Here is a 25348-nt window from a genome sequence, read left to right as displayed (position 1 = left end):
CCATAGACATAACTATGGAATTTTTTAAACCCATAAACAAGTCCTAAACACTCTTTTTCAATTTGAGCATATCGGCATTCAGCTGCAGTCATTGTTCTTGAAGCATAAGCAACTGGTCTCCAATCTTCTTCATCAGCTTGCAGTAGCACAGCTCCTGTGCCATTTTTTGATGAGTCTGTGGAAATCTTTGTCTTTTTGGATGGATCAAAGAAAGCTAGGACTGGCTCTGTTGTAAGAGTATCTTTAAGCTTTGTCCACTCCTCTTCATGACTGTCGGTCCACTTAAACTCACTACCATCATGCATCAGCTGTCTCAAATGAACTGTCTTTGAGGATAGGTTTGGAATGAATTTACCAATGAAATTAATCATCCCCAGCACTCTTAACACACCTTTCTTATCCTCAGGCCTTGGCATCTCAACGATTGCTTTCACTTTTTCTTTATCTGGCTCGACACCTGCTCCAGACAGTTTGTCTCCGAGAAAAGTGATTTCAGTTACACCAAACTGACATTTTGCTCTGTTAAGCTTTAGTCCATATTTCTGAATGTGTTGCAGCACTTTATGGAGTCTTTCATTGTGCTGTTCCTGAGTAGATCACCCGTAGATCACCAGTTGGTTTCTTGACACACACCATCGAGTTAACCCATTCTGTGGGCTCCTCCACTTTCTTTATTACTCCCAGTGACAACATTCGGTTAAGTTCTTGTTTGAGCTTGTCTCGAAGCGGTGCTGGTACCCGCCGCGGTGCATGAATTACAGGCTTAGCATCATCTTTCAACTGTATCTTGTAGGTGAATTGGTAGGACACCAAAGCCTTTAAAGATGTCTGAATACTGGTTGACTATGGAGTCCACACCATCTTGTACATGCTTGTTGATGTGGTACATCCTCTTAACTAAGCCTAGCTTTTCACATGCTGCATCACCTAGCAGTGACTCGTGACCCTCAGGTACTACCACAAATGCAATGTTATGCTCTTTGCCTTTAGCTTTTACTGTCAGTCTGCATTTACCTGTAGTGTTGCTAGGCTGTCCATTGTAGGCTTTAAGCAGCTTATTATTTGGATGGATGTGTGGCTTCACTTTCATTGCCTTTATGTCGAGCTCACTCACCAAATTAGCCTTTGCTCCTGTGTCCAGTTTGAAGGTATCAACTGCTCCATTTACATGCAGTGGTTGTATCCACTTGTCATGCTCAACTCTGTTTACAGTAGTTTGAACAGTCTCTGTAGATTTTTCCTGTCACCATGCCCACGAAAAATGTGTCACAAAGAGCAGTTTCTTCAACCGTGTGTACACGTTCACCTTGGCTTGGCTTGACTTTGGAGAAGCATTGTTTTGCATAATGGTTTTTTCCTTTACATTTGTTGCAGACTTTTCCATAGGCAGAGCAATTTCTGGATGCATGTATAGTGCCACACATCGTTTGCAGTTAAAGGTGTCTGAGCCGTTTTTCCATTTAGCCTCAGTTGCTCTCAGCTTGTGTGTCCGCATTGATACTGTGGCTACTGCTGCACCATCTTTGTCAGCGGTCTCACTGAATGTTTTAGCATGCTGCATGGCTAGTTCACTTGCATGACACATCTTCACAGCACCATGTAAGGTTAGCTCAGTCTCTCTCAATCTCTCCCTCACCTTTTTGTCTTGTATTCCAAACACAATTTGGTCTCGGACCATGGATTCCTGCAATACTCCAAAGTTGCATGTTTTTGCTTTCAGCTTCAGGTCAGTCAAAAAAGCATCAAAGCTCTCACCATGCTGCTGCATGCGTGACCGGAACACATACCGCTCAAAAGTTTCATTTTTCTTCGGCGAACAATGTTCATCAAATTTCTGCACAACGGTGTTGAACTTTTCTTTATTGTCATTGCCGCTGTACACAAAGGTGTTGTACACTTCGACTGCCTGCGGTCCCGCGGCTGTTTTAAACATCACTTCACAGTCACACTGAACCACAGGAGTGCAAGGTTTCTGACACTGAAGACCAGGACCACGTCATCCATTTAAGTCCTTTATTCCAAGCAACAAAGGAAGAATATTACATGTCCATGTCCACAGGTAGAAAATCTGTGTGCTCCACCTGTAGCTCACTCAACACCACAGAGCAACGTCACAGGCGTCCATATAAAGGGAGGATCTTACCTTTACCAAATTAAATCATGTTTTTACTTGGTGTTAATTCAAACGTAAACATTTGTAATCTCTATTTATGTTTTTAAATTGTTTTATCAACTCAACTTTACCTTAAAGCAATATTTAGATTTTTAATGTTAGATTTTACCCTCAACTTTTAACACAGGAAATTTCTATAATTTGAACCAAAATCATATTCAAAGTTTTACTGTATATGGCTCTCACACTTGTCAAGAAGCCATGCCACAGGTGAAGGGTCTCCAAATCCTAAATGACTGCGAGGAGAATCAGCGGCTAGTCCAAAAAGTGCCAGATTGGGAAGCTTCACGATGGAACAGAAAGGTTACTGAAGCCCTGCACAGTCATGAAGATTTCCCCAGTTTTCATGATTTTGCTAACTTCATGTCTATGGAAGCCCAAACAGCTTGTAACCCCATCACTTCCTTTAATGCCCTTCATCCCCCAGAACCCACTGTGAACAAACAAAGTTATGCTAGTAGGGACAGAGCTAATGTTGTCAGCACACAGGTAGCTGCAAATAATGAGAGCAAAGAGGTAAACAAAGGAAACACAAGGCCCCCCATGTCTGTTCTGCTATGACTCCAGGCATCAGCTCCATGTTTGTTCAAAGTTCATGTCCAAGGCTCTGGATGAGAGAAAAACCTTTGTAAAGGAGAAAGCACTTTGCTATGGCTGCATGAAGCCTGCTCATAATAAAAGGGCTGCTACAATTCAGCTGAGTGTTTTTTATCATTGCTGTTTATTTTACAGTAAAATTCAATTCTCTTTAAGGGAGCTGTAAAAATGTGTGTTAGAAAAAGCTCTTCAATAATAATTATCAGTTAACACTGGTGAGATGATGAGAAACGAGTCGGTGGTTTATGGAGGAAATATTTCACACACACACACACACACACACACACACACACACACAGACACACACACACACACACACACACACACACACACACAGACACACACACACACACAGCAGCTCATTTCCTGTAAGTGGAGGAGGGAGGAGCAACACGTGATCCAGACTCATGAGAGGAGGCGGGACAGTGAAAGTGTTCAGTGAGTTCAGACATTTTGTGGACAGAAGTGAAGAGAGAAGTAAAGAGTGAAGCAGGGTGAGTGTTTATCCACAGTTTTCATATCTTCACTTCTGTACTCTCAGTTTCCTCCTGTCAACTGAACACAGACACTTTCTAATGACGTCACAGCTTACATTCATATGAGCTGTGTGTGTGTGTGTGTGTGTGTGTGTGTGTGTGTGTGTTCGCATGTCTTTGTGTCTGTGTGTGTGTGTCTTTGTGTGTGTGTGTGTGTGTGTGTGTGTGTACGGTCATGTCTGTATGTTCGTGTGTGTCTTTGTGTGTGTGTGTGTGTGTGTGTGTGTGTGTGTGTGTGAGACTGTGTGTGTCTGTACAGTTGTGTCTGTGTGTGTGTGTGTGTGTCTGTTCGGTCATGTCTGTATGTTCGTGTGTGTCTTTGTGTTTGTGTGTGTGTGACTGTGTGTGTTCGCTCGTGTGTGTCTGTGGGTGTGTCTTTGTGTGTGTGTGTGTGTGTGTGTGTGTGTGTGTGTTAGATCATGTCTCCTGTTTCTCTTGTGTTGATCTCTCAGTGAGTGTTTCTGTGTTTCTTCTCAGACTGACTTCAGATCAGATCATGGATGTGAGTTTAGAGCAAGAGGAGGTTTTACATCAACATAAGGTCAGTCTGAAGACGAGATGTGAACATGTGACTGAAGGAAGTGATGAAACAGGAAGTAGAGCCTCCCTCAAAAGGATCTACACTGAGCTCCACATCACAGAGGGGCAGAGTGAAGAGGTGAACACCCAACATGAGGTGAGACAGATGGAGACAGACTATAAAAAGAAGACCGTCCATGAGACTCCAATCAAGTGCCAGGACATCTTTAAAGCCTTACCTGACCAACAGGAACCAAAGACAGGAGCTCAACCCGACCAACAGGAACCAAAGACAGGAGCTCAACTCGACCAACAGGAACCAAAGACCGAAGCTCAACCCGACCAACAGGAACCAAAGACAGAAGCTCAACCCGACCAACAGAAACCCATCAGAGTGGTTCTGACAAACGGCGTGGCTGGTGTTGGAAAAACCTTCTCAGTGCAGAAGTTCACTCTGGACTGGGCCGAGGGCTCAGAGAACCAAGACGTCAGTCTGCTGATCCTGCTTTCATTCAGGGAGCTGAACTTGGTCAGAGATCAGCGCTACAGTCTTCTTGAGCTGCTCCGTGTTTTCCATCCAACATTACAGAAGCTGGCAGCAGAGACGCTCACTGTCTGTAAACTGTTGTTCATCTTTGACGGCCTGGATGAAAGCAGACTGTCATTGGACTTCACAAACAGGGAGGTTGTGTCTGATGTCACACAGAAGTCATCGTTAAACACACTGTTCACAAACCTCATCAAGGGGAATCTGCTCCCCTCAGCTCTCATCTGGATCACTTCTCGACCTGCAGCAGCCAATCAGATCCCTCCTTCATGTGTTGACAGGGTAACAGAAGTACGAGGCTTCACTGACGCCCAGAAGGAGGAGTACTTCAGGAGGAGGTTCAGTGATGAAGATCTGGCCAGAAGAATCATCTCACACATCCAGACCTCCAGGAGCCTCCACATCATGTGTCTGATCCCGGTCTTCTGCTGGATCACTGCCACAGTTCTGGAGCACATGATGAGCACAAAGCAGAGAGGAGAGCTGCCCAAGACCCTGACTGACATGTACTCACACTTCCTGCTGGTTCAGACACAGAGGAAGAAGAACAAGTATGGTGAGGGACGTCAGGTGAGTCTACATGAGCTGACGGAGGCCGACAGGGAAGTTCTTCTGAAGCTGGGGAGGCTGGCGTTTGAACATCTGGAGAACGGAAACATCATGTTCTACCAAGAAGACCTGGAGTGGTGTGGTCTGGATGTCACAGAGGCCTCGGTGTACTCAGGAGTTTGCACAGAGATCTTCAAAACAGAGTGTGTGATCTTCCAGAAAACAGTCTACTGCTTTGTTCATCTGAGCGTTCAGGAGTTTCTGGCTGCAGTCTACATGTTCCACTGTTTCACCAACAGGAACACAACAGTAGTGAAGGCTTTTCTGGGAGAAACACATGTAGATTCAACTCTTGATGTTCTCCTAAAGGAAGCAATGGAGAAATCCCTTCAAAGTAAGAACGGTCACCTGGACCTGTTTGTTCGCTTCCTTCATGGTCTTTCTCTGAAGTCAAACCAGAGACTCTTAGGAGGCCTGCTGGGTCAGACAGACAACAGTCCAGAACTGATCCAGAGAATCATCAACAACCTGAAGAAGATGAACAGTGATGATATCTCTCCTGACAGAAGCATCAACATCTTCCACTGTCTGACGGAGATGAAGGACCTCTCAGTCCATCAGGAGATCCAACAGTTCCTGAAGTCAGAGAACAGATCAGAGAAGAAACTCTCTGAGATCCACTGCTCTGCTCTGGCCTACATGCTGCAGATGTCCGAGGAGGTTCTGGATGAGTTGGACCTGATCAAGTACAAAACATCAGTCCAAGGACGACAGAGACTGATTCCAGCTGTGAGGAACTGCAGGAAGGCAAAGTAAGTCCAGATGTGATGAGCATTATAAATCAGTGTCATGTACTAATAGTGCTGGGTGATATGACCTCAAACCAATATCACCATTTATTGAACATTTGACTTCAGTTAAGATCAATAAAAGATGATTTAGTTTGAGTTTTTTCCCTCATAGTTCACTGACATGGTCTCTATTGTAAATGTGCTCCACTATTAAAGCTGGGATATTTGTCTAATGAAAGAGTGAATATCTGATGAACTATCGAGTGGTTATTAAGTGAATATTTGGAATTGAAATCAAATCATCTCTTGAAATGAAAACCACACATTTTAGTTTGAAAGGAGAAATTAACTTCTCTAACAGAGAAACTTTTTTCTTCAGTGTTTTCATTTGACTTGTTTTTGTTGGACGTCGTCTTCCATGAAGACAAAATGTGTTCAAACTTCCAGGTCGTGGATTGGACGTGTCTTCACGTGACTCTGTCCTGAAAATAATTGAAATAATTGACATGGGCGAGATGACATCGATTAATTGTTCTGAAAGTCGGTTTGTAATAATTTTAAATTAATTTCCCAGCCCTATGTAATAATTTAATAAACTAAAGTAAATCCTCTCTGGTCACTAAAAACTGTTCCTCTGTTAATGTTCAGGAGAAACAGTCAGTGGTAGTTTTTTTCATACGTGATGTTTTTGAGGTTTTTGTCCTGAGTTCATAAATGTTTTTGATAGTTTTTTTGTGAACACATTCAGGAGAGAATTCCCAAAGAAGTGACTGAGATGTGTGATAGTGTTAATCCCTGAAAAGAGAGATATCAGATGCTGTGAGCGCCCCCTTCCAGCCTCTGCAGGCATTACTAATCAATCATGAGCATCATCTCTGAACATGTCAGCAGGTAGATCACAGATAAAGTGTTCTTACAGGAGATCCTTCACCTCACTACATTTGATTCTTTGCTGACTTGTTTGATTTCTGGATCATTCTGCAGCAGTCTCTGTATTTTCACCTTTATAGAAGTGAGTCAGACGGCTGGAGAATGAGATGGTCCTCCTCCAGAGTTACTGTTCAATGACTTTCAAATGGTTTTCTACTGCAGAGAGAGTCCTCTGAATAGATCCCACTTTAGATCACTATAGACATGAGCTCATCCTAAATCAAACTCCATGTGTTTCCATGTGTAACCCTCCTGGATAAATGCACGTCTTTCTAGGTTCTGGAGGAGCGAGGTCGTGAGCACAGTAACCATACAACACACACACACACACACACACACACACACACACACACACAAACACACACACACACACAGTTTAAGGAGGAGCAGCTTTGTTTGAGTCAAATCAGGATTTTGACCTCTAAATGAAATCATGAGCATGAATGATGTTTACCTTTATGAGTTCGAGGATCACTAAATCACATGAACTGGTTTGAATGACTTTGCAAAGCCATAACTTGTTTGCTAACAGGCAGAAAAAGGAGCACAATGAAGTGAGCAGCTGGCTGACTGAGACATGTGAAGTGCAGCTTTTTAAGATGACACACACTTCACTCAGTTTCATGACTTCTACAGGAACTCTTCTCACTCCTAACTGATGAATTATCCTCTGTCCATCTTTATCACTTAGTTCTGCTGTTTATCAACTTCTACATTTAACATGGTGACAACATGGTGACCCTCTCTTACTCACTCTGGCTTCATAAAAAAAGAAACTCTCGTCCTGCATCACAGACTTTTACTTTGCTGCACATCAATCTGCACTGCAAAACTACTGTTGATTTTAGTCGTACAAAACTGCAACAATAAACTCACCGACTTAGTAATCACAGCTCGAGTGTGTTACATCAAATAAATACAACATGAACTGATGAACTAAAGCAATAATGATGTTGTTTATGACTCTTTTAATAACTCTTTTTAAGCTGTTTTAGCAGCAGGGTTACACATCTGTAACATTTAGTAAATGATTGAAAGATGAAGAATGTGCAGGTTTGAAAAGCAGTGAGGAGACTTTTTGTGTCAGTGAGAGATTCCACTGATGTGTAACGTTAAGACCAAACAGGACCTGTCAAACTTCAATCATCAGATGTGAGACGTGAATATCAACGCTTCTTTCATGACTATTAATTTTCTATTTTATGTGTCACTACAGACTTTCTGACTGTGGACTCTCAAAGACTCACTGTGACGTCGTGGCCTCAGCTCTGAAGTCCAACCCCTCCCATCTCAGAGAGCTGGAGCTGAGCTACAACAATCTGCAGGATTCAGGAGTGAAGCTGCTGTGTGAGGGACTGCAGAGTCCAAACTGCAGACTGGAGACTCTGATGTAAGATCACTGACTGTAATATAGATATGAATATAATAGAAACTGTGTTGAATGTGTTTGGATTTCACCCCTTCTCAAGAATTGGGAAACATCATGTCCCAGACAAACAAACAAAAGCTGTCATGTGGTTTAGCAACTACTTGTGCAGCAGAACACAAAGTGTTCAGGTTGATGGTATATCCTACAAACCTTTGTTGACTCAAAATGCTGGATGGAACCAGACGTGATCTTTACACTCTCTAAATACCGTTTTTAATTCGGTCTGTGAATAAGACGCTCTGCGAGAATCTCCATCGAGATGCGTTCAATGGATGATGCAAGCTGGGGATTCAGAACACTGTCATTCCTTGAGGCCTCGGGTTGCCTGCACGCCGAAACATTGAAAGAAATAGCAGCGTGCTGTGAAGCAGGAGTAGACTTGTGTCTCTGGATTCTGGAAGCATTTGAAGAGAGAGAAGAATGGGAGACGACTGCTTTTATTCACCCTAAACTTCACACCTATGTGTTAGCTGTTGCAGAGCATGCTGGGAATAAGAGTCAGCTAAATAACTACTATTCTGGCTGTCCTCAATAAACACTTGTTGCTTTGTTATCCATCGAGTTCTTTTTTTGAGAGAGAGATGAACTGTCAGCTCTACAGAAGACGTGTAGAACCATATTTTAATGCAACATGAACTATATCCTTAATAAAGATATTGTCTTATATCATGTTTGAATATATATCCATCTATCTTAAATACTGGATATATCTCCCAGCCTTAATCTGCTGCCAAGACAAGACATGTCCAGTTACATCTCTAATATTTCTCTGACTCTGATCACTGTTGGAAATATTTGATGTGATGTAAGTAGTCAACAAAAATAAGATATATAACTGAAATGAATTCAGATATTTAAATGTAAAGATTCTAATAAAATTCAACATATTGTACGTTTCAATCTAAGAATGATCAGGAAGTACATAAACATGAATGAATCACTGTGAAGACCTTCAATGTTGGAATGAACAGCTGATGATCACATCAGTGTGTTCATGTGGACAACATCACACATTCATGTATAAAGCTCACTGTCATCTACATTTACTTCTTTTATTCTTTATTCAGATTGTGGAGCTGCAGTTTGTCAGAGATCAGCTGTTCTTCTCTGGCCTCAGCTCTGATGTTCAACCCCTCCCATCTCAGAGAGCTGAACCTGAGAGACAACAACCTGCAGGATTCAGGAGTGAAGCTGCTGTGTGATTATCTGCAGAGTCCAAACTGCAGACTGGAGACTCTGAGGTCAGATCACTGACTGTAATATAGATATGAATATAATAGAAACTGTGTTGACTGTGTTTGAATTTCACCCATTCTTGAGAATTGGGAAACATCATGTCCCAGACAAACAAACTTAAAAATACCACTTACAAATGAACTTATTCCTTTTTTTTTATTATTATTATTTTTTAATTTGTTTTGGGCCTTTTTGCCTTTAATGATAGAGGGAGGACAGTGGATAGAGTCGGAAACCAGGGAGGGAGAGTGGGGAGAGACATGCGGGAGATGGGCCACAGGCCGGACGCGAACCCGGGCCGCCCGCGCGTGAGGACTGAGCCTCAATGTATGGGGTCGCGCGCACTGCCGCTGCGCCACCGGCGACCCCAACTTATTCCTTTTTTAATGATAATCCCTTTAAAAGATTTAAATGATGAATAATTTGAAATCCCAAATGTTGGTTCTGATTTCTTCGTTTCATGTCTAAACCTGCCCGATGGCAGAAAACAATTAAAAACTTTAAACTATTCAAAAAAAGAGTCAAACTCTTCAAACTATAAAACCTTCTGATACTAAAGGTGTAAAATACTATTATAGTAATCGACACTTTAAAATGTTGTTTTTAGGAACATTTGGACCTGTTAAAGTTGTGTCCCAGATTTGACTCAACTCTGTCAGACTTTTACAGAAACATTAAATAATCAGACATAAAAAGAGGTGAGCTACAACATGAAGGACCCCCGTCTTATTCCTGCTTTTAAAAAAGGGGGGGATGCTGTTCAAACATGGTTCACATTTTGATTTGTTGAGAACTTGATGAAATGATTTTACTATCAGCTGTGTCTCTACTCGGGCTGTAACGCTACACATGTTACGGGACGTATTGAGGCTCAAGTGCAGACAGAGAGACTCGGAGGACCGAAGTAAAAATTAATAATAACAGCTGATGCAGAGGATCGGGGCTGGAGCGTTAAGGTGCGACCAGTAGAGGTTGGCTGTAGGGGATTTGTAGCCAGTTCCACCACAAGGCTCCTGAAGGAGGTCGGCATCAGAGGGCAGACTCAACGGAAGGCCATCAAGGAGCTAGCCAGTGTTGCTGAAAGGAGCAGTCATTGGTTGAGGATGAAGAGAAAGGAGACCGTTTGGGCTGCTAAAAGACTGCAGGGTGCCCCCAGTGTGACACACGCCCGGGTCTGATCAGCCTGTGGCGGGCCAGCCACGGAGGAGGGCGTGTTGTGATAAAAGGCCGAAACGCCCTAAGACTCTGTGGTACACAACTGAGGATGTGTTGGACTGGTGGCAACAGGCGGTCAAGCTCCAAATCTCGTAATCCAACCCCACTCAGAGAACACCTCCTTCATTATGACTGAACTGATCATCATGGGATTGTAACACCAAGTCCTAGCAAGAATCCTGAACATCTGGTGTCAAGCCAGTGACTGCTGCGAAAGGGCAGCTGACGACCGGGGAAAGACCTGGTGACAGCCTGAAGAGACAGCTGACAGGAGGAAATAGACCCCGTCGGGGCTGACATGGGTTAGCTACCCATGTCGGCAGGAACCAATCGCTATGCAGTGAATTGGATCTACCCTACTTTGGCTACAAAAACCTCAAGAGGAATAACACCCCTAGAGTCTGCGAGAGCGGGGGCGCAAGATGACTCATCGGTAGACCACACGGTAACAGACCACGGAACGGAAATGACGACGACTCTGATGACTAGCACAGTAACTAATGAAGAAACGGCACTGGCAGGACACAAGCTACAAAGCTGCACCTGCGGCTGGAAAAAGATAACATCAGAAAAGGGTCTCAAGATTCATCAGGGGAGGAAAAGGTGCCTGAAGCAGCTCCAAAAGGGGCCTCGCATTGACCATTACTTCCTTAGAGGTAGGTCAAATCAGTCGATTGAAACCCAGTGGCAGGATGCTCACCACAGCCCACAGGGTATCAGAACCCCAGAGGAAGCACAGCCGGTCACAAATCCCCTTATGGAATCATGTACTGAGCAGAGTAGTGAGCCCACCCAGCCGCAGCTTGCAATAGAACGGAAGATGGAGGGACGGAAGCCTCTGATTATGTGGCCTAAATCCTGCCAGAACAAAGAGTGGGAAAACACCGATATAGACCTTGTCCATCTCCTAGAAGGTCTCAAAGGTGGTGTCGAAAGAAAGCTGGACAAGATGGGAGAGATCATCTATACCTATGGCGCAGAGAGATTTGGGGTTAAAAGCAGCACACAGAAAGAACCCTCAACCAAGCCCATGTCCAGAAGACAGCAAGAAATTGAGCGGCTGGTGAAAGAAAGAAGAGGCCTAAAGAAGCAGTGGAAGAAGGCCACAAGAACCGAAAGGAATGGGCTGGAGGAGTTACAGGCAGACATCAAGCAACGCCTAGCAACACTGAGGAGAGCAGAATGCCTGAGAAGGCAACGCAAGAAGAAGGAGCGAGTGAGGACTGCCTTCTATAGAGATCCCTACAGGTTCGTCAAGGACATCTTTGCCAAGGAGAAAACCGGGACCCTCAAAGTCCCTGTTAGGGAATTAGAGGAGCACCTGAAGAAGATCTATTCTGACAACCAAAGGCATGAACCTGTCATAATTCCTGATGATATGCCACCAATCCAACCACCTATGCACCAGATGGACTCGAAGCCCCCTACATGGAGCGAGGTTGAGAGTGCAATAAAGCGGGCAAGAACATCATCGGCCCCCGGGCCCAACGGCGTCCCATATAGGCTTTATAAGAACACGCCAGGCGTCAGGAAGTACCTCTGGAAGCTAATGAAAGTGGCATGGGAAAAATGTATCATACCTAAGGCTTGGCGACGGGCAGGAGGAACCCTAATTCCAAAAGAGAAGAACTCCTCAACGATAGACCAATTCCGTCAGATCAATCTTCTCAATGTGGAAGGAAAGATATTCTTTAGTGTTGTGGCGAAAAGACTTTCAGTATTCCTGCAACGTAACAATTTTGTGGACACCTCAGTGCAGAAGGCAGGCATAGGTGGCTTCTCAGGATGTCTGGAGCATGCCAATACCATCTGGCACCAGGTACAAACAGCCAAGAAGGAGAAAAGAGATCTACATGTGGTCTTTTTAGACCTCGCAAATGCTTTCGGGTCAGTGCCTCACGAGGTGCTGTGGGCAGCGTTTGACTTCTTTCAAATCCCAGAGGACATCACAAGACTCGTCAGAACCTATTTCCAGGACCTCCAGTTCTGCGTTACAGCACAGTCTGTTACAACTACCTGGCAGCGCCTGGAAGTAGGGATAATGGCAGGCTGCACAATTTCTCCACTTGCTTTCACAATGGCCATGGAGCTCATTATTCGAGCATCCCGATGGGTGGTAGGAGGAGAACGTCTGAAGAGTGGGCTGCGACTTCCTCCAATCAGGGCATATATGGATGACATGACGACCATAACCACAACAAAGGCATGCACCAGACGACTACTGGACAAACTCCAGACAAACATCAGATGGGCACGAATGGAGATTAAACCCAGTAAGTCCCGCAGTATCTCTTTGGTCAAAGGCCAACTGTCCAATGAGAGGTTCCACATCAATGATGAGCCGATACCAACGATACAGGAGAAGCCCATCAAAAGCCTTGGCCGCTGGTATAACGCAAATCTCAAGGATACCAACCAAGTGGAACAACTCAAGCAGGACACCATCTGTGGCCTCAAGCAAATCAACAACACTGCTCTCCCAGGCAAGTTAAAGCTGTGGTGTTTCCAGTTTGGACTGCTGCCTCGTCTCATGTGGCCTTTATCTATGTACGAGATCACCCTCTCTCATGTGAATCGGTTGGAGCAATTGGTGAACGCACAAGTGAGGAAATGGCTGGGACTACCCAAATGCCTCAGCACCATAGGCCTGTATGGTAATGGAGCCCTCTCACTGCCAATTTCAAGCTTGGTGGAGGAGTACAAATGTGCTAAAACAAGGCTTGAGATGACGCTCACAGATTCCAGGGATCCTTTTGTCAGAGGTGCCACTATCACCCTGGCAACAGGTAGGAAATGGAGGCCTGTGACAGCAGTGGCACAGGCGAAAGCGGCTCTAAGACACCGAGACATAGTGGGGAAAGTCCAACAAGGAAGACAGGGCCTAGGACTAGGAACAACAACACCCACATGGCAGAAGGCAACACCATCTGAACGTCGGCAGCTGGTGGTTGAGGAGGAAGAAGAAGAAGAAGCAGCCAGACGTGCAACCGCAGTCTCCCAAGTCAAGTAGAAATGGGAAGGTGTGGAAAGGAGGAAAATCACGTGGAGCGAAATGTGGAGCATGGAGGCCAACAGGGTCAGTTTCATTATAAGAGCAACATATGACACCCTACCCTCTCCAACTAATTTACATCTCTGGTTTGGAGAGGACCCAGCCTGTCCCCAGTGTGCGGCACCAGCAACCCTTAAACACATTCTGGTGGGTTGCAAGACCAGCCTCAACCAAGGCAGATGGCGCCACAATCAGGTGCTGAAATGTCTGGCGGCAGAGCTTGAAAAGAAGAGGGTAACCACCAACACCATGCCCCGGAAACATCTTCCCCTGACTACCTTCTCTAAAACTGCTTTTGTTCGAGAGGGAGAGAAGCAGTTGATCAAGTCTCTGAACCACTCAAGCCCACTGGATGCAGCCCGGGATTGGGAAATGAGCGTTGACCTAGGCCAGAGGCTCACTTTCCCACCGGAAATTGCAATGACCAACCTGCGCCCAGACTTGGTCCTCTGGTCCACATCCTGTCGACGAGTCTTCATCATTGAATTGACAGTACCGTGGGAGGAGGCCATCGATGAAGCTTACGAAAGGAAGAGCCTGCGGTATGCCAACTTAGCAGCTGATGCAGAGGATCGGGGCTGGAGCGTTAAGGTGCGACCAGTAGAGGTTGGCTGTAGGGGATTTGTAGCCAGTTCCACCACAAGGCTCCTGAAGGAGGTCGGCATCAGAGGGCAGACTCAACGGAAGGCCATCAAGGAGCTAGCCAGTGTTGCTGAAAGGAGCAGTCATTGGTTGAGGATGAAGAGAAAGGAGACCGTTTGGGCTGCTAAAAGACTGCAGGGTGCCCCCAGTGTGACACACGCCCGGGTCTGATCAGCCTGTGGCGGGCCAGCCACGGAGGAGGGCGTCTTGTGATAAAAGGCCGAAACGCCCTAAGACTCTGTGGTACACAACTGAGGATGTGTTGGACTGGTGGCACCAGGCGGTCAAGCTCCAAATCTCGTAATCCAACCCCACTCAGAGAACACCTCCTTCATTATGACTGAACTGATCATCATGGGATTGTAACACCAAGTCCTAGCAAGAATCCAGAATCCATATTACAAAAATACAAAATGACACCACAACGAAGAACGCTCAACCCGATAAAAAACAGGCGAGGTAATAACTATTAACGGGCAAAACAAAGAGCGACTAACAGCCGAAGAGAAAATTAAAGCGTCGTGCTAACACGAGGTAGCTAATGCTAAAAACAAAAGCAAAGGCAACACAAAGGACTCAGACGCGAGTCGAGTTATAAATCTACAACTAACACTTAGCTTGGATAAACAAAGGAGGGGGAAGCAAGGCCGGTGGCGTCCGAACTGCCGCTGACGAGTCGTGACGAATCCGAGGGTGTTGTAGAGTAGCTGCAGGCTGTGAGTGGAGACGGCTGAGTTGAAAACCTCCGTGACTGCAGAGAATCCAACTGCACAGAGGAACAGGGTGTTAGAAGCAGAAACAGCAAAGTGTAGAGACGAGGCATGCACAGCGGTCGGAATACTGACGGTAACTGATCACGGTCCGGCACTGGACAGCAGGCTGGAGGCTCCTTAAATGCAAACTGCTGCAGCCACTAATTCCGCTCAGCTGCGTCTCATCCGCTGATCAGCCATAGCCACACCTGATCGTCATACACCACCAGCCGAGTGCACGCCCTCCTAAGAGCAAAAAAGAGAGAAACAAGAGAAAGAGGGAGAGAGCTGCCACTAACCACTGGCAGAGGTGGAGGGCGTGACAACACAAACATTTGGGTTGGGTACGGTTCTCAGTTCTGAAGATTGGGTTGGGTACATTTTGGGTCCAGTAAGGGACCTGATGCAACACTTTCTTTTTCTTTATCAGGAACATTTACAACTTCCCTTTTACACATTGTCTTAAGTTCAGCATGGACAGTTCAGACTTCACCTGCTCAGGTTTCTTTTTCATGACATTTGAAATGAAACATTCAAAAATAACATTAAATCAAATATACTTATAACCAACAGAGTCTCCAATCAATAAAAGAAATGAATGAAATAAAATCATCCATATAGCCTATAGTGTATATAAAAAGATGTGTTTTAAATGACAGACACAAACACTGACACCTTTCTGTTTATGAAGTCAGCACTTTTTAGAGCACAAAATAAAGCTGGGACAGTTTCATCTCACAACTATTCATATTTCCCTCTGTCAATATAAGAAGCTGTAAAAACACAAAGTCCCATTCTGCATGTAATCCCCTGTAATAAAAACAGCAGTGGTGTTTGTTATGTCTTTGGCCCGTTCAGAATTATTATCAAGAGGCTGTTTAAATGCAAAGGAGACTTGGCTTTGCTCCACACTCTCTTTGTTCCTGCTTGCAGTGATGTTCACGTTGGCGTGCTATCTTTTTGACTGCTTTAATAAGTTGGACGTGTTGTCAACGTACCCGACAGCTTCACTGCTGTCACTCCTGTGAGCGCTCGCTACACTTGAATTGTGCACTGGCACACAGATTTTAGCCCAGGCTTTCTGTCATGAAAAATACTTTTGGTTCAAGGGTTTAAAAGCATCAGATCCCGACAACAGACGGGTTCAAATCAAGATTGAAATGAAAACAGTCCTGAGAAGAGTGGAGAGTGACAGCAGGGCACGAGGACAACAGAAGGGAGAAGAGAAGTTTCAGCCACAGTGGCAGACAGCTGGAGCTGGAACACGCTGCAGCTACATTTCTACTTAGATTAAAGACTAGATCCTGGTAAAGATCAAGGTTATTCACAAAGCATGTCAGTCCTTAAGAGAGCTCCTAAAGTCCAAATGTAAGGATGAAGAGTTTCTCCCTCAGAGAAGAAAGGAGGAGAGAAAGGTGACAGCTCTATCACAGCCTCATATTAATATCAAATAGATTCAGTCCACTCTTACAGTTACCAGCATGCTGAACAAACACTTTAGCATCACAATGCTTCAAGACTTCATTGTTGACTGTTATTGTCAAAATTCAAACTTAAGTCCTCCCTCCTCAAAGCTGTAAACCATGAAACACTGGATATATAACATGGGTTTAGTCCATTTGAAATGAATTCAGATATTTAAATGTAAAGATTCTAATAAAATTCAACATATTGTACGTTTCAATCTAAGAATGATCAGGAAGTACAAAAACATGAATGAATCACTATGAAGTCTTCAATGTGTGAATGAATAGATGATGATCACATCAGTGTGTTCATGTGGACAACATCACACATTCACGTATAAAGCTCACTGTCATCTACATTTACTTCTTTTATTCTTTATTCAGATTGAGGGCCTGCAGTTTGTCAGAGATCAGCTGTTCTTCTCTGGCCTCAGCTCTGAAGTCCAACCCCTCCCATCTCAGAGAGCTGGAGCTGAACTGGAACAAGCTGCAGGATTCAGGAGTGAAGCTGCTGTGTGATTATCTGCAGAGTCCAAACTGCAGACTGGAGACTCTGAGGTCAGATCACTGACTGTGTCATTCATTTGAATCATTTCAATCCACATCCTCCATTGTTGCACATTTCAGGATTTATATATTTTCAGTATTTGTCTGAATTTAAATCTCTGGATATTTAATGATTTAGGAGATTTATTATTCTTGAAGTTTCTGAATAATTTAGAGATTTGATGTGAAAATGTTTTTGTGACTCTGTGAAGTAAAGTTGAACAAGGTGCACATGAAGCCTCTGGTTTCCTCTGGTTCTGTTAAGAAGTGAAATCATGAAGACTTGTGATTGAATAATGTTTGATTTGATAAATGTAGTAACATCACAGAGCTGACTGAGATCAGCAGCCTGTTCTTCATCTGTGCACATGAACAGCTGGATGAATGTTGAGCTGACATTTGGAGGATTTAGATTTAATGAATACACAATCAGAAATGATCCTCTAATCATTTAGAGAAAACTTGATTCATCCGGACAAAGTGATGTTGAGATACTCATCACAAGCTGAACACATGAGACTGGATTACACATTATTTTTATTCTTCTTTTATTCTTTATTCAGATTGGAGCACTGCAGGTTGTCAGAGATCAGCTGTTCTTCTCTGGCCTCAGCTCTGAAGTCCAACTCCTCCCATCTCAGAGAGCTGGACCTGACTAAAAATGACAACCTGCAGGATTCAGGAGTGAAGCTGCTGTGTGAGGGACTGCAGAGTCCAAACTGCAGACTGGAGACTCTGAAGTAAGATCACTGACAGTAATATAGATATGAATATAATAGAAACTGTGTTGACTGTGTTTGAATTTCACCCATTCTTGAGAATTGGGAAACATCATGTCCCAGACAAACAAACTTAAAAATACCTCTTACAAATGAACTTATCCCTTTTTTAAAAGAAAATCCCTTTAAACGATTTTTATGATTAAACTATTTTGAAATCCCAAATGTTGGTTCTGATTTCTTTGTTTCATGTCTAACCCTGCCCGATGGCAGAAAACAATTAAAATCTTTTAACTATTTAAAAAAGAGTCAAACTCTTCAAACTATAAAACCTTCTGATACTAAAGGTGTAAAATACTATTATAGTCAACGACACTTTAAAATGTTGTTTTTAGGAACATTTGGACCTGTTAAAGTTGTGTCCCAGATTTGAGTCAACTCTGTCAGACTTTTACAGAAACATCAAATAATCAGACATAAAAAGAGGTGAGCTACAACATGAAGGACCCCCGTCTTATTCCTGCTTTTAAAAAGGGGGGGATGCTGTTCAAACATGGTTCACATTTTGATTTGTTGAGAACTTGATGAAATGATTTTACTATCAGCTGTGTCTCTACTCGGGCTGTAACGCTACACAAACATTTGGGTTGGGTACGGTTCTCAGTTCTGAAGATTAGGTTGGGTACATTTTGGGTCCAGTAAGGGACCTGATCCAACACTTTCTTTTTCTTTATCAGGAACATTTACAACTTCCCTTTTACACATTGTCTTAAGTTCAGCATGGACAGTTCAGACTTCACCTGCTCAGGTTTCTTTTTCATGACATTTTAAATGAAACATTCAAAAATAACATCAAATCAAATATACTTATAACCAAAAGAGTCTCCAATCAATAAAAGAAATGAATGAAATAAAATCCTCCATATAGCCTATAGTATATATAAAAAGATGTGTTTTAAATGACAGAGACAAACACTGACACCTTTCTGTTTATGAAGTCAGCACTTTTTAGAGCACAAAATAAAGCTGGGACAGTTTCATCTCACAACTATTCATATTTCCCTCTGTCAATATAAGAAGCTGTAAAAACACAAAGTCCCATTCTGCATGTAATCCACTGTAATAAAAACAGCAGTGGTGTTTGTTATGTCTTTGGCCCGTTCAGAATTATTATCAAGAGGCTGTTTAAATGCAAAGGAGACTTGGCTTTGCTCCACACTCTCTTTGTTCCTGCTTGCAGTGATGTTCACGTTGGCGTGCTATCTTTTTGACTGCTTTAATAAGTTGGACGTGTTGTCAACGTACCCGACAGCTTCACTGCTGTCACTCCTGTGAGCGCTCGCTACACTTGAATTGTGCACTGGCACACAGATTTTAGCCCAGGCTTTCTGTCACGAAAAAGACTTTTGGTTCAAGGGTTTAAAAGCATCAGATCCCGACAACAGACGGGTTCAAATCAAGATTGAAATGAAAACAGTCCTGAGAAGAGTGGAGAGTGACAGCAGGGCACGAGGACAACAGAAGGGAGAAGAGAAGTTTCAGCCACATTGGCAGACAGCTGGAGCTGGAACACGCTGCAGCTACATTTCTACTTAGATTAAAGACTAGATCCTGGTAAAGATCAAGGTTATTCACAAAGCATGTCAGTCCTTAAGAGAGCTCCTAAAGTCCAAATGTAAGGATGAAGAGTTTCTCCCTCAGAGAAGAAAGGAGGAGAGAAAGGTGACAGCTCTATCACAGCCTCATATTAATATCAAATAGATTCAGTCCACTCTTACAGTTACCAGCATGCTGAACAAACACTTTAGCATCACAATGCTTCAAGACTTCATTGTTGACTGTTATTGTCAAAATTCAAACTTAAGTCCTCCCTCCTCAAAGCTGTAAACCATGAAACACTGGATATATAACATGGGTTTAGTCCATTTGAAATGAATTCAAATATTTAAATGTTAAGATTCTAATAAAATTCAACATATTGTACGTTTCAATCTAAGAATGATCAGGAAGTACAAAAACATGAATGAATCACTATGAAGTCCTTCAATGTGTGAATGAACAGATGATGATCACATCAGTGTGTTCATGTGGACAACATCACACATTCATGTATAAAGCTCACTGTCATCTACATTTACCGTAAATTCCGGACTATAAGCCGCTACTTTTTTCTCACACTTCGAGCACTGCGGCTTCTACTCCGGTGCGGCTAATGCATGGATTTTTTATGGGTCTTAACATCAGTCATTTTGCGCTTCATGCACGCACCCTCATGATGGAAAACACACAGAGAAATACATATGATGCAGCTTTCAAGTTAAAGGCGATCGACCTGGCTGTCAAAGAAGCTAATAGAGCTGCTGCACGTTAAGATGACACTGACAGCGACAACAGAGACTGAGGAAGTGAGTAATGAAGTCATTCTGAGGCAGTGAATGGATGGACTTTATCTTGTGAAATATATTACGGTCATCTTTTTCATCAGCCGTGTTACAGACACCGTCAGCTAGGCTTCGTATTGTAACAGTTCATGTTGTAAAGTCAGTAGTTGATAATGTGTTCATAATTCCGATTATGTGGAGAGTCAGTGAATGCACCAGCGAGAACGTGTTGAGTGGCTGTATGAGAGAACGCTGGGGGAGAGAGTTGGATTGTTACGGCAAGTTATGTGTTGCTCTCTGCTGTAAACGGCGAGGTCACGGCCGACAGTGATCGGGTTATTAAAAGTTATTATTTGAACGCTCTCGTCGTCCTTTAACGTCCGTACGGACGCTACAGTATTTGCGGATGTTACCGGTAGCCTACGTCTGTGTAAATAGCTCTTGTTATAGCGTGGACACCTGCGGCTTATAATCAAGTGCGGCTTATATATGTACAAATACATTTATTTACTTATTTTTAGCCGGTGCGGCTTATATCCAGGTGCGCTCAATAGTACGGAATTTACGGTACTTCTTTTTTTCTTTATTCAGATTGGAGAGCTGCAGTTTGTCAGAGATCAGCTGTTCTTCTCTGGCCTCAGCTCTGAAGTCCAACCCCTCCCATCTCAGAAAGCTGGACCTGACATGGAACAAGCTGCAGGATTCAGGAGTGAAGCTGCTGAGTGATCTTCAGAAGAATCCAAACTATGGACTGGAGACTCTGAGGTCAGTCTCTCAGTGTTCTTTAGTAAACCCTCCACATATCAGCTCATACATATATTTACATTCTTGTTGTTTGTTGTTGGAGAAATCCTTTTCTTGGTTCTCTGCTACAAAGAGAGTTCAACATACTCAGGGTTTGTTTTCTGTGATCTGGCTTCACTAACCCTGACAGAAGAGATGGTGCTGAACAGTCACATGAAGCTGCTTATCAACCTGAGAAGTAAACCCAGAGTTTCATAAAAGGGGCGGAGCTATCTTCATATAACCTATCACCATATCTCACAGACTGTGAACAAACAATATGAATAATACACTCAACAAAAATATAAACGCAACACTTTTGTTTTTGCTCCCATTTGTCATGAGATGGACTCAAAGATCTAAAATTCATTCCAGATACACAATATTACCATTTCTCTCAAACATTGTTCATAAATCTGTCTAAATGTGTGATAGTGAGCACTTTTGCTTTGCTGAGACAATCCATCCCACCTCACAGGTGTGCCACATCAAGATGCTCATCAGACACCATGATTAGTGCACAGGTGTACCTTAGACTGCCCACAATAAAAGGCCACTCTGAAATGTGCAGTTTTGTCTCACAGCAAAATGCCACAGATGGCGCAAGCATTGAGGGAGCGTGCAATTGGCATGCTGACAGCAGGAATGTCAACCAGATCTGTTGCTCGGGCATTGAATGTTCATTTCTCCACCATAAGCCGTCTCCAAAGGCGTTTCAGAGAATATGGCAGTACATCCAACCGGCCTCACAACCGCAGACCACGTGTAACCACACCAGCCCAGGACCTCCACATCCAGCAGGTTCACCTCCAAGATCGTCTGAGACCAGCTACTCAGACAGCTGCTGAAACAATTGGTTTGCATAACCAAAGAATTTCTGCACAAACTGTCAGAAACCGTCTCAGGGAAGCTCAACTGCATGCTCGTCGTCCTCATCGGGGTCTTAACCTGACTCCAGATCGTCGCCGTAACAGACTTGAGTGGGCAAATGCTCACATTCGATGGCGTCTGGCACGTTGGAGAGGTGTTCTCTTCACGGATGAATCTCGGTTTACATTGTTCAGGGCAGATGGCAGACAGCGTGTGTGGCGTCGTGTGGGTGAGCGCTTTGCTGATGTCAATGTTGTGGATCGAGTGGCCCATGGTGGTGGTGGGGTTATGGTATGGGCAGGCATCTGTTATGGACGAAGAACACAGGTGCATTTTATTGATGGCATTTTGAATGCACAGAGATACCGTGATGAGATCCTGAGGCCCATTGTTGTGCCATACATCCATGAACATCACCTCATGTTTCAGCAAGATAATGCACGGCCCCATGTTGCAAGGATCTGTACACAATTCTTGGAAGCTGAAAATGTCCCAGTTCTTGCATGGCCAGCATACTCACCGGACATGTCACCCATTGAGCATGTTTGGGATGTGCTTGACCGGCGTATACGACAGCGCGTACCAGTTCCCACTAATATCCAGCAACTTCGCACAGCCATTGAAGAGGAGTGGACCAACATTCCACAGGCCACAATTGACAATCTGATAAACTCTATGCGAAGAAGATGTGTTGCACTGCATGAGGCAAATGGTGGTCACACCAGATACTGACTGGTTCTGAGTCCCCAGACCCTCAATAAAGCAAAAACTGCACATTTCAGGGTGGCCTTTTATTGTGGACAGTCTAAGGTACACCTATGCACTAATCATGGTGTCTGATGAGCATCTTGATGTGGCACACCTGTGAGGTGGGATGGATTGTCTCAGCAAAGCAAAAGTGCTCACTATCACACATTTAGACAGATTTATGAACAATGTTTGAGAGAAATGGTAATATTGTGTATCTGGAATGAATTTTAGATCTTTGAGTCCATCTCATGACAAATGGGAGCAAAAACAAAAGTGTTGCGTTTATATTTTTGTTGAGTATATGAAGAAGTTGAATACAAACAGGCTCAAAGACTAAAGTTACACAGCTGCAGGAACAAATGCAGGAAGGACAACTGACAGAAACAAAGAAACATCAGAGAGGATTCATGTCCAAACTACGGCTTCTTCTATTTTCTTCCCATGGTTAGTTGACCTTTGACCTGACTATAATAAGTCCTGTTTCTTCTCTGAACTGAATGTGTTGCTCTGACTCTTTAAAGTGGAGAGGAGAACAGTCGGCTGTCAGAGCTGGTCGGACAGAACGACGCTGTGTGTCTGAGTGTGTGTGGACGTGAAGCTCTCATAACTCAGTGTAAACTCACACTCAGACACCAACATGAAACCGTTCAGTGTTAAAGTCCAAACATGGAGTGGGGGCGGAGCTTAGTTACAGCGCTGTGGGGGAATCTGATGACTCCCAGCTGATGAAAATGATTTCTGTCATCTTTCTTCTTCTCTCATTAGATGGTGGTGATCTCTGTGATAATGTGAGTGATCAGGACTCTGGTGGAGCAGAGAGGAGCAGCTGATGATCCACAGAGGAGGAACCTCCACCATCTTGTGTGTGGAGAAGCTCTGCAAGCTGAGGAGAGCTTCATCCATCAGGGACTGACAGAGGAATCAGCTCACACTTCCTTTCAGTCATATTTCTTTTGTTAAATTGTATTTGTAATCACACATATTCAGAGACATTTGGACAGTACAGTCATTTGTGCTTAAACAATAGAGTGATTCCTCCTTTTATGTTTTTGTGCTTTAACACAGAACAAAATAAATCCGATGTAAGAGATGAGGTGATCTCCCACTGAAAAGAAAAACAACCAAACAAAGTATACAGGGGTTCATAACTAAAGGAAAAGCAGTTGAAAGAAAAGATGGGAGTTTAGGGGAGATATAGAATTTTCATTTTATCCAGAGATCCTCAAATGAGTTTTTGTGAAGCTTCAGAGAACAAGTGATCTGTGTCATGGAATAGATTCCATGAACTACATGGTAGCAGTCTTCCACTGGTGGAGGAACATTTCTTTGTTATGGCCTTTCTGCCAGCAATGCTCAGGCTTCCAAATGAGTATTTGGTTTAGTGGATGAATGCAGGTTAGCAAGGAAGACTTGGTCCCATTCCTGGGTAACATCTGACTTTAAAGACATCTGTTGGTTCTCTGTGGATCTCAAAGCAGAAGCTGTGTTTTTTTAGGACAGAACAGGTGGTAGTGATTTGCTTCCTGTGAGCCACAATTCCTCCAGCAGCTAGAAGAGTCTATGGGTACATCTCAGTTCCCTTCATTGCGTCCAAGTGTCCTCCACTTGTGTCTTAGTCCCTCCCAGCAGAGATGCACAGAGATATTGTCTGTCAGTAAAAAGACTTGGGTAAAGTCAGCTCTCTCCTCAGATCTCCCTCCTCTCTCCTTCTTTCAGTATAAGAGCTTTGGGACCATCCTTAACACGGCCGGTCTAGAACTATGTGGGGTTGGGCCCAGGAGCCAGGAGATAGCACTGAAGAGAAGTGAGATAGAGTCTGTGTCATGAGATTTCTGAACAGCTTTAATAAAGTATCTAATCAGACTCTTCCAACCCAATGTTCTCCATGAGATGGAGCTTGTGATCTTCCACTCAAACTCCCAGTATTTTCCCAAAAGCTTCTTCCCAGATGTGGAAGTTAGTTTCCTTTTCCCGTTTGTCTTTGTGTTTCCTATTCGGAACCTTTAACCTTTAGCGCGCTAACTTTTCAACTTTGTTTTATCCAATTATTGTATTTTATTAACCAACGTTTCTGCTTCAAGTTTTCAATATGACCAGCTGCACCTTTAAGCCTTGAGAAACTCCCGTTAAGGCTCGTGCACGCGCATTTTTAATTAAATAGTTTTTCATCTCATTTGGACATTTTTGGAATTATTCCTTTTCCCACCATTGACTCTTAAACGATCTCGTTATCTGAACTAACTGAATTGGCCATTTCAGTTAGCAGGAAGTTAACGATCGTTCATCGACAGAAATACTTTTGGATAAATCTCAGAGCTCTCCGGGAGGCCGTTGGACACTCAGGACACGACCCAATTGGACAGTAGAACCGACTCCGAACTGAATTGTCAAAGCAGTTCTGGACCGCAGAATTCTTCGGTCCCTCTAAGGCGGATTCGTTGATTCTACAACAAAGTAAGACGCATTCAACAGCTGGTCAAACCTGCAGAGGGTCGTGTCACATGGTGTCCTTTTTACTTCCCACAGTTCAGTTTATCCTTTAATCTCAAGTCTTTCCTCCGTTCACTCCACTTTTTGTCCCCAACTAAATTAACATGTTTATCAGACAAACGTTAAACCACAATACCATACTCAAGTCGTCATAATAACATTTATCATTTCTGGTGTTCACCTTCATCAAATATATCAGTCACTGTATTTTGGTTCCACATTCATAACGCATTTTATTCATGTTATTATTCTGTTATTGTTCACCTTTTCTTTCATTAAATTCTGCACATAAAACTCAGAAGCTTGTTCGTGTGATTTCAGGTAGTCGATTGATCCAGAATTCATAATTCAGATATGAGGTTGATTTAATTCATA

General features: G+C 43.5%; 1 protein-coding gene across 1 annotated transcript in view; it reads left to right on the top strand.

The window, feature by feature from the left end:
- LOC306822700 (uncharacterized protein) overlaps positions 1 to 23659 on the top strand; it is a 223317-nt gene extending 199658 nt beyond the window's left edge. Inside the window, exons 14-17 of the mRNA XM_079341872.1 lie at positions 9139 to 9312; positions 16819 to 16992; positions 20672 to 20845; positions 23249 to 23659. Coding sequence (XP_079197998.1) covers positions 9139 to 9312; positions 16819 to 16992; positions 20672 to 20845; positions 23249 to 23258 — 532 coding nt within the window. The 3' untranslated portion in view covers positions 23259 to 23659. The remainder of the gene's footprint in view (positions 1 to 9138; positions 9313 to 16818; positions 16993 to 20671; positions 20846 to 23248) is intronic.
- Positions 23660 to 25348: the final 1689 nt, after the last annotated feature.

The sequence above is a fragment of the Symphodus melops genome (genome assembly GCF_947650265.1).
Source record: "Symphodus melops genome assembly, chromosome: 4".
In the NCBI taxonomy this organism is placed as follows: domain Eukaryota; kingdom Metazoa; phylum Chordata; class Actinopteri; order Labriformes; family Labridae; genus Symphodus; species Symphodus melops.
The sequence above is the reverse complement of the archived record's forward strand: the minus strand, read 5'-3'. Positions and strand labels throughout refer to the sequence as shown.